General features: G+C 53.1%; 1 protein-coding gene across 1 annotated transcript in view; it reads left to right on the forward strand.

Moving 5' to 3' along the window:
* Positions 1 to 379: 379 nt before the first annotated feature.
* Positions 380 to 14,041, forward strand: part of COL2A1 (collagen type II alpha 1 chain) — a gene marked incomplete at both ends in the record, with an annotated part of 28,288 nt that continues 14,626 nt past the window's right edge. The window contains 16 exons of the mRNA XM_080938972.1: positions 380 to 464; positions 5,703 to 5,719; positions 6,096 to 6,128; positions 6,243 to 6,275; positions 6,377 to 6,430; positions 6,558 to 6,662; positions 7,551 to 7,628; positions 8,116 to 8,160; positions 8,266 to 8,319; positions 8,684 to 8,737; positions 9,441 to 9,494; positions 9,784 to 9,837; positions 9,967 to 10,020; positions 10,312 to 10,356; positions 10,828 to 10,881; positions 13,781 to 13,825. Of these exons, the coding sequence (XP_080795098.1) occupies positions 380 to 464; positions 5,703 to 5,719; positions 6,096 to 6,128; positions 6,243 to 6,275; positions 6,377 to 6,430; positions 6,558 to 6,662; positions 7,551 to 7,628; positions 8,116 to 8,160; positions 8,266 to 8,319; positions 8,684 to 8,737; positions 9,441 to 9,494; positions 9,784 to 9,837; positions 9,967 to 10,020; positions 10,312 to 10,356; positions 10,828 to 10,881; positions 13,781 to 13,825 (864 nt within the window). The remainder of the gene's footprint in view (positions 465 to 5,702; positions 5,720 to 6,095; positions 6,129 to 6,242; positions 6,276 to 6,376; positions 6,431 to 6,557; positions 6,663 to 7,550; positions 7,629 to 8,115; positions 8,161 to 8,265; positions 8,320 to 8,683; positions 8,738 to 9,440; positions 9,495 to 9,783; positions 9,838 to 9,966; positions 10,021 to 10,311; positions 10,357 to 10,827; positions 10,882 to 13,780; positions 13,826 to 14,041) is intronic.

Consider the following 14,041-nt stretch of genomic DNA (forward strand, 5'->3'; position numbering starts at 1 on the left):
CCCGATCAGGCCACTGGGCACATCGGGGGCGGGAAGCTGGGCTCACGAAAGGGGCGACTGGCCTTGGCAGGTGTGGGCTCTGGTCCGGCCTGGGCGGGCTCCGGGGGCGGGGTCTCAGGTTACAGCCCCGCGGGGGGCTGGGGGGGACGGCCCGCGGTTTGGGCCGGTTTGCCAACCTTTGGAGCGACCGGGAGCATATAACGGGAGCCTCTGCTGGGAGAAGTCGCAGAGCGCCGCAGGGCTGCCGGGTCTCCTGCCTCCTCCTCCTGCTCCTAGGGCCTCCTGCATGAGGGCGCGGTAGAGACCCGGACCCGCTCCGTGCTCTGCCGCCTCGCTGCGCTTCGCCCGGGCCAGGCTCTGCCAGGCCTCGCGGTGAGCCATGATTCGCCTCGGGGCTCCCCAGTCGCTGGTGCTGCTGACGCTGCTCATCGCCGCGGTCCTACAGTGTCAGGGCCAGGATGCTCGTAAGTCGCCCACCGCCCCTGCCTCCTTCCCTGAGTTGGGACCCTTCTCCTCTTCCCTCCTCCCACAAGTCCGGGTCCAGGCTAGGGCGCCAAGTTCTAGGCGCGTAGTACACGGATCCTAATTCTGCCAGTGAGGAGCTCTGTCGCAGCATCCTCTGTGAGAGTCGCGAGTAGAGACATTCTCAGGTCCCTGCGTTAAGCAAGAATATGAACTTGCAAAGTGTTGGATGCAACAGGTTTGAACACAGATGTAACGCACCCTCCTCCACTAGCTTTGATCAGGAGGCTTCGAGCTCAGTAAAAGAAGCCCCTGCACTTAAAAGTAGGAGAGAAATCGAGAGACGCCTACGGGTTGATTTATCAGCCTAGTCTAGGGGTTAGATGCTGCAGAGCTCAAAGGGGCGCTAGACAAAGAACTAACTCTGACATTGATTGGTTGAAATTTGAGGCCACAAAGAAAAAGCGGCTCTCTGCGACTTGAGAGCTGCCCTCCAGTTCCCTCCGCTACCAGGCTGGCCCACAGTAAGGTACAGCCCGCCAGCCCTTCTCTGAAACCCGGCTCTCTGGGCTGCAGGAACTTGACGTCTAAAAAAAACCGTTGACACTCCAAGCAGACCTGCTTTCCAAATGTATCCCCAAGAACCCTCCCCACTGTCTACCCTACAATGAGTTACTTTACAGCGTGTGTAGCCGTGGATGGATTTGGGGTCAGGCTAGTGAACTGCGTATGGCTATCGTTAGAGACATCAGCCATAGAGCCTCGGCCCAAGGGCGGTTCCCGCACCTTTCCACCTCCTCCCTGGGTAAGATCCACTGTCTGGCATTATATTCGGGACAACCGAAGCCTGGAAAGTGTATTAGGTAGGGAATTTTCTTCCACGTGTTTGGGCACGTTTCCGACAGCTAGGATTCCAGCCCTGTCTTTGTATGTTACAGGGTGTAAATCAATCGCAGGTGAAACTGCTTGGACAGTAGGTGGGGATGGGTCAAAGACCCCTGCCCGTGAGACGCTGTGCGCCTTCCCCCCAGAGATGCTCTGAAAGGAGGCGGGCCCGGGCGGACTTTCTGCTCTTTAGCGTGGCGGACGCGACGGGGGCAGGGCTGGAGCGGAGAGCGCTGCTGCGTGAAGCCCAGGACAGAACTTTCAGACCCCGCAGGGTGGCGAGCTAAGCCAGAGCCGTGGGTCCAAAAGTGACCCACAGAGCGCTTGAACTCGGGGGTGTGGGTTGGGAGTGAAATCAAAGTGTTTGTATATATATATATTTGTCCTAAATTTGCAAACACACACCCACAAAGCTGCGGTTTTGACCGGTCTGCCTTATAGAGCGCAATGGAGGGAGCTGAGTGTCTAAACGGTTTCCCTAATTCTTCACCTGATAGCAGAGGCGCTCGCTTAAGTGGCGAAGAGCTCTCTCGTTGCCGCCACCTTCTTAGCAGAGTGAATTCCAGTTTTGTGTGTGTGTGTGTGTGTGTGTGTGTGTGTGTGTGCGTGCGCGCGCGGAAGCGGGGGAGGGTGGAAGGGACGGTGTCTAAAACTTTCGGTCTCCTACGATTCTGCATCTGACAAGTTGGTTTTCCGCCCCGGCTCGTCTCATAAACGCAAACACCCCCACACTCCAGCCTTGGGTCCGCAAGACCCAAAGACCTGACGTGGGGAAAGGCGTAGCCTGTGTGGACGTTAGGAATGTCAGAAACTTAGAGAAAGCCATCTTTCCACGTGTTTGGGATACTTCTTGGCCGCGAAGACTTTGACCCACATCTGTATTTCTCAGCCCTAGCTTCCAAAAGTGCTGCTGGGTTCTGGAGGGGAGACCTCAGTCCTCCTTTGTGAGGCTTGTTTGCGTTGGGGGATTGGCAGCGATGGCTTCCAGATGGGCTGAAACCTTGCCCGTATTTATTTAAACTGGTTCCTCGTGGAGAGCTGTGAATCGGGCTCTGTATGCGCTCGAGAAAAGCCCCATTCATGAGAGGCAAGGCCCAGTGGGTCCCCCCGACTACCCGGCCCCCCTCTCCCACAATGCACCCCCCTCTCTTGTGCCCGCCTGCCGCCACCTCCTGGGCTCCGGCCCCGAGCGCAGCGGCGACGAAGCAAAACAGTTCCCCGAAAGAGGTAGCTTTTTAATTGGCTGGCCACAAAGAATCACTTATGCCGCGCGGCGGTAACGAGGGGAACTGGATCGGGCGGCCAGGATGCTATCTGCAGCCCCTTTCGTGCCACAATTAGGGCGGTGCTGGCTTCCTTCGACCGCACCTAGGCGATCTGGTTACAGTGTTGGCTCCTTTCTTGGGCAGTCATTTAATCCTACTTTTTACTCTACAAATGTCTGTCTGCTGGAGGGCTGTGTCCGGAGCCCCAGCCACAAAGAGTCAGCCAGAAGCTCTCACACCCAGCCGGACACGCCCCGCCTTTGGCTCGCGCGGCCCCAGGGCGCCCTTCCTGGGGAACCCGATCAGCTTTCGTGGTGCACCCTCCCCAAGTTTTGCTTGGGCTCCCCTTGACAATCTTGGGCTATTTCTTAGTCAGGACAGGACGCCTTTAGCGTCTCCTCACCTCCAGCTATTTTAGCGCTGCTGGGGGTGGGGTGGAGTAGAGTTAGGGGGTGGGGTGGAGGGACGGGATGTATCCCAACAGCTTCAACATTTTTCCTGGGATCCCCTCACTTTTCCCTCGATTGTCTTATCTAAAGGCTAGATTAGGTGGGCTTCTTCCAGTGGAAAAGAGACTTTGATCTTTGGATTCTCCTCCTTAAAGAGCAGAGGGCGGGGCCGTTTCTCCCCACGCCCACTGGGTTTGTGGCTCTTCGCTATTATTCACTCTCAGCTTTTGCCATTTCTTTTGAGATTTTGATGAGAAAAACAGCGCCGGGAGCTGCCTAGCACGTGGTGCGGGGCCCGTCAGTCCCTGGCGCGCTCTTGTCAGCAGAGTTCTCATGTGCAGGGCGAATTCCAGACGGCAGGGCGCTGGCGGAGAAGATCCAGCCCCAGCTACTTCTTTGCATTCTTGGAGGACACAGGTCTAGACTGCTCAGTTTTAGCCACGGCTAGGCGTTTAGAGCCTTCTGCCACCCATTTTGTGATCGCCATCTTCAGACCGAGGCAAGACTTCTGGCCGGAGGGCCGGACTTGCCTTTCAGATTGTTGCTTATGTATCGCTTATGACTAATAACGTTTGTAGGTAGCATTCTCTGCGCTTTCTCTGAATCTTAGCTGTGGCTGTATTTAGAAAACCTCATTGTCCTAGGGGGTGGCAAGAAGGATGTCTTTGCAGCTAGAGTGTCCATTTTTTGTTTTTTCCTTTATTCTCTGTCTTTAATACTCAGGATTCCTACTCAGAGTGTCATCTCCCCCACCACCTACTTTCACCTTCTAACTATTCTTCCTTATCTCCAGAGCCCTCCCCACGTGCTGGGAGGAAGAGACATAGTAGAGTAACAACCCTCCTTTATCCACCATCCCCACCCCGCCCAACACAGTGCAAGACATAATAGGGGTTGCAGAACATACAGAAAAGCTTTGTTTTTCCAAACTAATATGTAAGTTCAGACTGTCTGGTGTGGTCTGTCCTCCCAACCCCCATTTCTTAGCATTTAAATCATGTCAAGTTTATTACAACCTCTTTCTCTTTCTCTCTGGCTCTTCCCACCCCCACCCTACCCCCACCCCACCCCCATCCCCGCTTGGCACGCTGCCACTCCCACCCCACTTGGTGCAGAGGAGGCTGGCAGCTGTCTGCAGAATGGGCAGAGGTATAAGGATAAGGATGTATGGAAGCCCTCGTCTTGCCAGATCTGTGTGTGTGACACTGGGAATGTCCTCTGCGATGCCATAATCTGTGAAGACCCAGACTGCCTCAACCCCGAGATCCCCTTCGGAGAGTGCTGTCCCATCTGCCCAGCTGACCTCGCCACTGCCAGTGGTCGTAATTTATTTATTTATCATTCAATATAAATAAATTACTTGCAGACACAGCAGATGTCTTTCCCTGGATGCTGGCCTTCTCTTTGAAGCCGAGAAGCCGCTAGCCCATTTGATCCGCCATTAGGGGCAGAAAGACAAGGCCACTTCTCAATTCAACCAGGTTGAAGCCTGGTGAGCCTGAATCACTAGAGAGACCTCCCTCACCTAACATGGGGGGGTATGTTCACAGAAACACAGCTATGGTTCCACAAAAGTTTCTCCTCATGAGTCAAATCTGCTAATTACTAAAGCCAGGGTGGGAATCGGGCTCTGTCTGTCCCATGTCACCTACATCTTGTCTTCTCTATGAAACACCTCTAGGGACATGGTCATTAATGTGGAGAAACCTCTGCCAGTAAGGAGGAGGACAGAATGGGTTCCTACTTTGAAGAGTACAAGGGTGGTGGTATTTCCTCCCTGTATCGAGTCCTGCTTGGTGCGGGCGGCCATTTAAGAAGCAGAAAAGCCAGAGGGGATGGCTGGGTTCTGGGAGTAGAGAGGATGATCATGTTTCTGCAAGCTGATGTGATTACCCACTCCCAGCTAGCACCAGTGCTAACAAAGGATGCAGCTGACCCCTTCTCAGTACCCACACAAGTGTCCCATCTCTCTACAGAGAAAGTGGGGACACACACACACACACCCTTGGATGGTTTATTGTTCCCTTCCTATTCATATGGGGAGGATGGCTTGAACAGGAACTGAGAAGTCGCCTTTCCTGCATGCTTTCCCCACGCGCACTGTTGCCTTGTATGGGGCAGACTCTGGGGGTCCATACAAGTGCGGTGTGAGGGCCTAGAGGAGCTGCTCTGGCGGGGGGAGGGGTGTGCCCGTCTGGGATGGCCCTGGCTGCACCGCTCTTTGTAACAGCTGTGTCCTGCTCTCTTTTGTGCTTACTTCAAGGAGACTCCTCGACAATGTAAGGCTTCTTTAGACTCTTCTTTGGGAGGGGCGTGGGTTGGGAAGGACTGCCTGACCTCTAGGTCTTCTGTGCTTTGCCCCTCACCCCCTTCCCGGTTGCCTTTCTCCTGTTCTCCACCCATTCCTGTACACTATGCATGCTTCTTGACTAATAAAGTTAGAGGCACCTCCGTTTCTTCTAAACCCCCAGTCACAAAAGGGCTCTGTGATTCTAACCACACCACAGAGGGATTCTGGGGAATGACAGGGATCTGCTCCCTTCCTTGGTTATGGTCCTCTCCTTTCTGATCCTCCAAAGAGAGTTTGAACGACAAAATATCATTCCTGTCTCACCTTCTTTTTCTCTGTCCCCCCTTGCAGGAAATTTAGGGCCAAAGGTAAGGCACCGTTTTTTTAATATTTAATTTAATTTAATTATTATATTCTCACTCCCTGCCCCACATGATTGTACGTATGAGTGTGGACACACATGTGCTGTTGTGCTTGTGTGGCTGCCCAAGGATGACTTTGAGGAGTTAGTTGGGTTTCTCTTCCCACCATAGGGCAGTAGGCCGACTCCATAAGAACTTGAGCCACTGAGACATGTCACTGGCCCACGTTTTGCTTTCACATGTCCTTCTCCAGAGGCACTGAGATGTTAATCTGGTCTGTGCCTCTTTAGACATCAGAAGTTGTCCATCTGGGAGGAGAGGGTGGTGGGGTGAGGTTCTGTGTTAGGACTCAGCTCATGCCTGTCAATGTTTTATGGCACAGGGGCAGAAAGGAGAACCTGGAGACATTAGAGATGTGAGTACAAATTATCCCCAACATGACCTGTTCCCATCACAACTCACCTCTGCTAACACCTGTACACCTGCTGTCCTAAGTGCTCCCTTCTAACTAACGGGCTCTCTCTCACAGGTCGTAGGACCCAGAGGACCTCCTGGCCCTCAGGTAAGAAAGGGGAGAGATCCCTTTCTCTGTTCTTCCCCGACTGCACCTGAGCCACCATGCCCTCTAGTTTCATGTCAACCTACCTTGCCCCTCACCTTCAGGGACCTGCCGGTGAACAAGGACCCAGAGGTGATCGTGGTGACAAGGGAGAAAAGGTGAGCAGACCTGACATCTGTGTTTCCCAGGGCCTCTAAAGGCCTGGGTACCTCTGAGTGCTGCCTGGGGCAGATGACTTCTAAGGAGGTCTTGCTCCACTGATTCATTTTTTTTCTTTCTCTCAAGGGTGCACCTGGACCCCGTGGCAGAGATGGAGAGCCCGGTACCCCTGGGAATCCTGGTCCCCCTGGCCCTCCAGGACCCCCTGGTTTCCCTGGCCTTGGTGGAGGAGTAAGTGTCCTGAGTTCCCCCTTCTCCAGGCTGAGCCTCCAGAGCTGTGGCTTCTAAATTGCTCCTCACTCTTACCTGGCTGACTCCCAGAGCTCAGGCAGGATTATACACAGTGTGTTCGTGGGGGTTCGCCTCGGGCCTGTAATTGAAGAGAATCACACATGAGGCTCCAGGCTGTGTGGCTAAGGGCAGACTTTTTTCACTCACTGGGTTTTTGTTAAAAAAAAAAAAAAGGCCTTCAGCGATCTGGTTTCCTGGCATCCCGTTGTGTGGCTAATTCTTGGGGGTGGGAGTAGGGGTGCCCAAAAAGATGACTGGGCACTTGTATTTCTCTGGAAGAGCAGTGACCACTGTCCTTGGAAGACGTTTATCCACAGCCCTTGCCAGGTACATTCCAAGTAACTATTCATTCTCATGAAAGAGCCCCACTGAGCAGAGGTGTGCGGCTTCTGTCGTATTTGGAATCCCACCAGTCAACAAATTATATGACTGCCCACTTTGTAGGTGCGCCATTTGGAGGTCTACTGTGTTTTAAATTCTTCAGTCTAAGCGGGTTCACAGGCGCCTACTATAATCCTTCCCGAAATATTTCAAGACCAGATTCCGGCCCTTTGCCAGACATCAACATCTTAGAGGACAAAGGATGCCTTCTTCAAGCGATACTCTATTTATGTAACATTTCAGAATGTAAAGGTTTATATAAGGCAGGGCTTGAGGGTCTGAGACCACCACCACTGTGGTGCACTCCCAAGACTTTGTCGGTTCTCCTTGGCCCTTCTGATCAATGCTCAGCTGGTCTCTAATACCTAGAGACTTGGTAGCACTCCAAGCAGTCAGGAACGATCCAGGGCCACTCAGCCCCCTAACACCGTTTGTGTTGCTTTGCAGAACTTTGCGGCCCAGATGGCTGGAGGGTTTGACGAGAAGGCTGGCGGTGCCCAGATGGGAGTCATGCAAGGTCCCATGGTAGGGTCCCAGTTCTGTGTTGGGTGCTGACGCTCTAGAATGGCTGGGAAGAATGGGGTGATGCATAGAGCCAATCAATGCATTAGAGGGCCAGTTGCCATCGCCCTTGGAGCGAGAACTGAAAAAAGCGGACGGGCAGCTACTGTTCTCCGGCATCCGCCAGGCTTCCAGCAGGAATCTCACCCCGCAGTGCTGGCCTGGCACGTGCTAAATGAAACTCAGACTTTAGTAAACATGGCTGCCATCCAGGAGAGAGAGCAAGGCCAGCATCTCTGTCCAAATGGTGCCTATAAATAAAGATAGATGGTTGAGTGGGGAGTGGGAAAGCAGAGCGAGCAGCCGCTGGAGGCCCTCTGCCCCTCCCCCTCCCCTCCCCCCCATACCATTTTCTTGTCCTTTTTCTGGCCGATGGTTAGTAGAAGATGGAATCCTAGAGGCCGATGATAAAGCAGGCCGGTAAGCGTCTGGTTTTTCTGTTCCGATGCAGGGCCCCATGGGACCTCGTGGACCCCCAGGCCCTGCCGGTGCCCCCGTAAGTGTTCAGTCTTCTCCTCTTGGGGGCGTTGTAGATGCTCATCATCTACATCTCGGCAGCGCAATTTTTGGGTCAACATGGTGTCGTTATTTCCCCCTTTAGGGCCCTCAAGGATTTCAAGGCAATCCTGGTGAACCCGGCGAACCTGGCGTCTCCGTGAGTACCATAGGCTATCCTCTCCCCGGTGCTCCTGGGAACAGTCTTCTCTGACCCAAGCTACTGTCTGCTCCTGGGCTCTGCCAGGTCTTTCCCACAATGGGAGTGCCCCAAGAAATACAGATGTCACATCCCTATTCAGATGTCATTTCCAGAGAAGCGATATCGAAGGAGCTCTATTGTGACACTTCCTGTTCAGGGTCGCCGGCCTGCGCAGTCCCCTCCTCCCACCATGACCTGCTTTATAATTTTGTTCCGACCTTCGGGTCTTTCTTCCTCGTAGGATAACTAGCTTCCAAAGCGAGCATTTCACATTCCCTCCGCGACTTTCCTTCCAACTGTGTCTCAAATTCTCTATTTGTAGGGTCCCATGGGTCCCCGAGGTCCTCCAGGTCCTGCTGGAAAACCTGGTGATGATGTGAGTAGGCCCAACAAGCCTCAGACCCCAGGGAGAGGATGTGCTGGGGTTTGGCGTAGAGAGACTTCCTGAGGAACGAGGCTGGCCAGTCCTAAATTCTAGCAATCTACCACCCACATACCCATTACTGGCAACTCAGCTTGCCAGATCCCTGGGGATCCCTTTAGATCCCACGAGAAGAGGGAGTAATTAAAACATCATTAACTTCAGGGAGAGAAATGAGAAAGGAGAGATGGGAGGGATGGGAGGACTGAAAGCACTGTGATATACCGGTAGAAAAACAGGAAGAGTCAGTCAACAAACACCGGGACATCATCTCAATTGTAAATGAGGTAGCAAAGTTCAGCCTGAGCCAGGATGTCTACAGAGGATGAAAAAAAGAGTAGAGACAAGAGCTGGCTTTCTTGAGCTATATTTATGACTGACATCACGCAGTAAAGCCTCTCGAGGTCAGGGCAAACAGGCCAGTCCTCAGAATTCTGGAGAGGAGACCAGAAGCTTGCTGGGGACAGTCTAGTGAGGGCTGAGGAACTTGCCAAGGAATAAATCTCGAGAGGCATCCTAGGTCAGGGGCATCCGCAGGAAGGAGGTGGGCAAGCTGAGCCGATAGGAGGGTGCCCAGCCGTGGAGTGATTTATTCTGGGCCCACTACTTACGCTCATGAGCCTGCCAAGAAAAATGAGATCCCTCTCCTTCTGTTCAGGGTGAAGCTGGGAAGCCCGGAAAGTCTGGGGAAAGAGGCCTTCCTGGTCCTCAGGTAAAGCTTCATCTTTCCTACTCTTTCCAGTCTCCCCCCTAAGTCCATACGGCTCACTCGGCTTGGTTAGCTCAATGTACTAACACTACCTGTGTATTATTAATACCCTCAAGCTGGCCACTGTGTTTGTATGAGCACAAAATGACGGTCTGGGATTGGCTGAAGGAACTATGGACACGCCTAGATGCCTGTTTCTTATTGGTAGCCGCAGGGAGCTGGATCGCCAGGCTATCCAGCATCCTTCACCCAACCTCTGCTATCGTCTGAATATCTCCTTTTTGTATTGCAGGGTGCTCGTGGATTCCCGGGAACCCCGGGTCTTCCTGGTGTCAAGGGTCACAGAGTAAGTATCGTAGGTCAGGATGTCGGAAGGCAGGAACTACCTGGAGAGGAAACATTTGGGGAGCTTTACACACACAGTCTCCTGTGTGGGCTCCCAAATGTGTGATGGAACCCTCCTCTTGTTTCCCAGGGTTACCCAGGCCTCGACGGTGCTAAGGGAGAAGCTGGTGCTCCGGGTGTGAAGGTAAAGGGCCACAAAACACCCTGGGGTTGGCCATAGGGGATAAGCGGAGGTGTTCTGGCCAGTCACGGGGGTGCTGATGGGGTTAGGGAGTTAGAGCGCAGTTGGGAACACCCAGTCTACACCTCAATTGATGAGCAGCAGGCCTTAGAGCTTGGGGAAATGGTCTCTCCCAGCACTGAAACTGGCATGTCTTCAGCCGTAAGTGAGCCAGCCAGATCTTTCAATGACTTGCCTAGGACCTTTTTGGAAGCCAGGACTTCAGACATTGACTTTATATGTCTCTTTTCCCAGGGCGAGAGCGGTTCCCCTGGTGAGAACGGATCCCCAGGCCCAATGGTGAGTATGAGAGTCGCCCATAGGAAAGTCACCCCATGTTCTTATGATTCCCCTAACACTGGTCTAATGGCTACCCTGTAAGCAGCAGCATTTCCTTCACACTCATGCAAAGCAGCTATCTGTGCAGATTTATCTGATCCTGAGCAAATCCAACGGGTAGCATCAGGCAGATCGCTCAGCATTTCACCCACGTTTCTTTGAAACAGGAACTGTTAGACACTCTTAAAGCACATTTCAGGGTTTTTTTTTTTTTTTAATTTGTTTATCTTCAATGTTTTGGGGGCACTTCATGTGTTTCAAGAACCAGGCTGCGTTCTTCATAGGAACCAGCAGGAACACTCCCTGGAGGAAACTCTGTGTCCTGGGAGCAGGACCTAGGGGCAAGATGGGGCCACCGTGGGTGGGAAGACGTCACCACACAGACCACCATTATGCCAACTCCCACTTAAACTGTGCTGCTGTGTGTTGCAGGGTCCCCGAGGTCTGCCTGGCGAGAGAGGACGGACTGGCCCTGCTGGTGCTGCTGTGAGTAACCCTCAGAGCCGGGTGCCATCATATGCCCAACTTTAAAGCTTACAAGTAATCTTCTCTTGACCCGAAAAACAACTCAGGGATAGTCTGGGCCAGGAGGGGCATACCTACCTATGATCATAGTACCCGAGAAGCTGAGTACCACAAGTTCAAGGCCAGCCTGAGCGATGCACGAGACCTTTCTCAACACGCCCCCCCCCAACTCCTAAGAAACAACAAAACCCAACTTGGTGGGACTCAGGAGCATCATCATACCAAGACTTTCCTTTAAAAAATATTTTTTTATTTTATGCTTATGAGCACAGTGTCACTGTCTTCAGACACACCAGAAGAGGGCATCGGATCCCATTACAGATGGTTGTGAGCCACCATGTGGTCGCTGGGAATTGAACTCAGGACCTCTGGAAGAGCAGAGAGCAGTCAGTGCTCATAACCGCTAGGCTGTTGCTCCAGGCCATACCAGAACTTTCTATCCTGATCTTCAGGTGGGGTGGGGCCTGCAGGGTGGACGGAGGGTGCGCTACAGGACAGTACAGTGGTGAGAGCCCTCTTCTGAAGTCAGGGTCCTTCAGTTCACCCCTTCAATAGCCTCTACTCCTTCCTGAGCCGTGCAAGTTGGAGTTCAGGAACAGGCCTAGATGGTGTCAGCTCTTTGCTATAGACACTCTGCCCTCTCTGTGGATTCCGATGGCAGCACCCTTGGTGCGCATCTGAGTAGTGTCACCGTATGACACCAGTGGCATCCACCTTGTGACCCTTGGTTTAGGACCTTGGGTGCTTCACTTTGTCTAATCGTCCCCCTCATCCTGTGAGCGTGAATCTCTTGTTCCCATTTTAGAGAAGAGGGAACTGAGTCTCGGGAAGAACAAATAGCTTAAGACGCACTGTGTAGTGAGGGCCCAGATTCTGCTGGCCTCTAGTGCGTGTGGGAAACCAAAAGCTCGAGGACCGTGGAAGGCAGAGGTGCCAGAGAAAGGCGGTTAGTTAGCTTGGCTCCCCAAGCAATAAAGAGGCCTTGTAGGTGCTTGGTCAGGCGAGTGATGTGATGAAAGGCGTGTTTAAGAACGACTACGGCTTTCTATTGGTCTGCACTCCAGCCAACCAAGCTTTACGGCTTTCTATTGGTCTGCCAAGCTCAGAGGCCCCTCCTCCTAGGTCCTTGCAGCGCAACTGAAATCCCCTTCTCTCTAAGTAGCTGCTTTCCAGACCGTGGCTCCCTCAGGAGCAGGTTTGTGAAACTAGCAGCCTGCACCCCAACTGTCAATCAGAGCTGGCCAAGGGCCCCAGGGAAGACAGCTCTGGGCCTGCCGCTTCTGCAGAGTCGGGAGACCCTGGCCCTGGGATTTTTAATGAGGCTCAAAGCCACACTGGCTCATTGCTTGTTGCTTGTCTCTCCTCTTTCCCAGACACACCAGGCCCCAGTTCTTGGTTGTCCTTGGTGGTCTTGTCCACAAAGCAGGCATGCTGGAAGTCCTGTTGGGAGATCCCGGCTTAGAACGCTCTCTACATTGTGGTGGGGCTTTGGTGGGGGACAGGGCTCCCCACTCTGCCTTGCTGTCTGCTGTGAGGTCTCCCAAAGGTCTTCTGAACCTGGAAGGTGTCCACGTAGGCCTCAGACACAGGCAGCTCAGACTGGGTCCTCTCCCCCTGCCCAGCTCCCGAAAGAACCTAGGATAGACACTGACCCCTCCCTCCCCCTGCCCTGCTCTCCGCTGACTTGACTCCTAGAAGGAAGGGTTTCCCCAGTAACAGAGTTTCCCAGGGCGCCTGGGTCAGCCAGGATGTGCTCCACTATTCCATCAAATCTTGTCACCCCCAACCCCCATCCCCCAGCCGCCAGGCTAGAGGCTCTGTGAAGAGAGATGGCTCACACCAGGAAGAAGACTGAGCTCCACACAGCATCCTTCCCTCGTGGGTCTGAGATGCAGAGATGCAAAGGCCCATGGTTCTCAACCTGTGTGGGTCGCGACCCCCGTGGCAGCCCCTTCTCTCTGAAAACATTTATATTTGGGATTCATAACAGTAGCGAAATGACAGTCTTGAAGGAGCAATGAAAATAATTTTATGGTCGTGGCTTGCCACAACGTGAGGAATTATACTGAACGGTCACAGCGCTAGGAAGGTTGAGAAGCACTGGCTTAGACTTCTGGGTCTGGCAGGGGTTGGTCCTAGACTTGGCTGTGCCTAACATAATGGCTCTTGGAGTTAGAGTAGAAATTCTCAAGGGTACTGGAGAGGGGAAAAATAAAACCCCTTTGATGTTTTTACCTCAAACCCATGGAACTCTCAGAGCTAGAGTCCTTTATAGAAGGGACAAGCTCAATTGCCCCGCCAAGCCAAGGGTCTCAGAGATAGGTGCTCAGGTGTGGACGGGGCTGGTGGCCTGTCTTCATCACAGAGTAGGCTCCTGGTCACCTGGAAACATCCTGGGGGATATTTCTGCTGTCCTGAAGAGCAGCTGACTGGGAGGGACCAGAGGTTACCTGGAGTTTATGGTGGAGAGAAGGCATTGCTTAGCCTGAACCCAGGATTCTCAGCATAGAGGCAGGTTGCTTCTGCCATTTGCCTTTGGCCCAGGCCACAGGATCTCTGAATGATCGTTCCGCTTAAAGTCAGGAATACCAGGGATCTAACTGAAGCCTTAGCAGTGATGGGGTTTCTGGGAAGTTGCCCAGGCTTCATTACCCATGAGAGCCAGCCCCCTGTGACCTCTGTCTGTCCACACATACAGCTATCCCACAAGGGTTGTCCTGCTGCAGACACACACCTTATTCATACTCATCTTGGGACACCCCAATACTGTGTTCCTACATTTTATCTGAAGGTGGGCAGTAACGGGTGTGGCTGGATCTGTGGGTACCGTTTACATTGGCTTTTTCATTGTTGTTCACAGGGTGCTCGGGGCAACGACGGCCAGCCAGGCCCTGCTGGACCTCCGGTAAGTTACTCTCATTCTTAAGCAGGTGACAGTGGCTATGCAGCCCTGAAGTCTGTGGGGGTTGCCATTGTACTTGGCATCAGGAAGGAGGTGACCCACCCCTTTGGCGTGTTGCTAACACTGCAGCCTGAGTCCCCAGCTGCCCTTAGCAGCCTCTTTTAAGAAAAAAGGTCAAAGCCATGTGGCTTTTCATGACATGGAGACTCAGAAACTTGC

This window comes from Micromys minutus (genome assembly GCF_963924665.1).
Source record: "Micromys minutus genome assembly, chromosome: 27".
Lineage (NCBI taxonomy): Eukaryota > Metazoa > Chordata > Mammalia > Rodentia > Muridae > Micromys > Micromys minutus.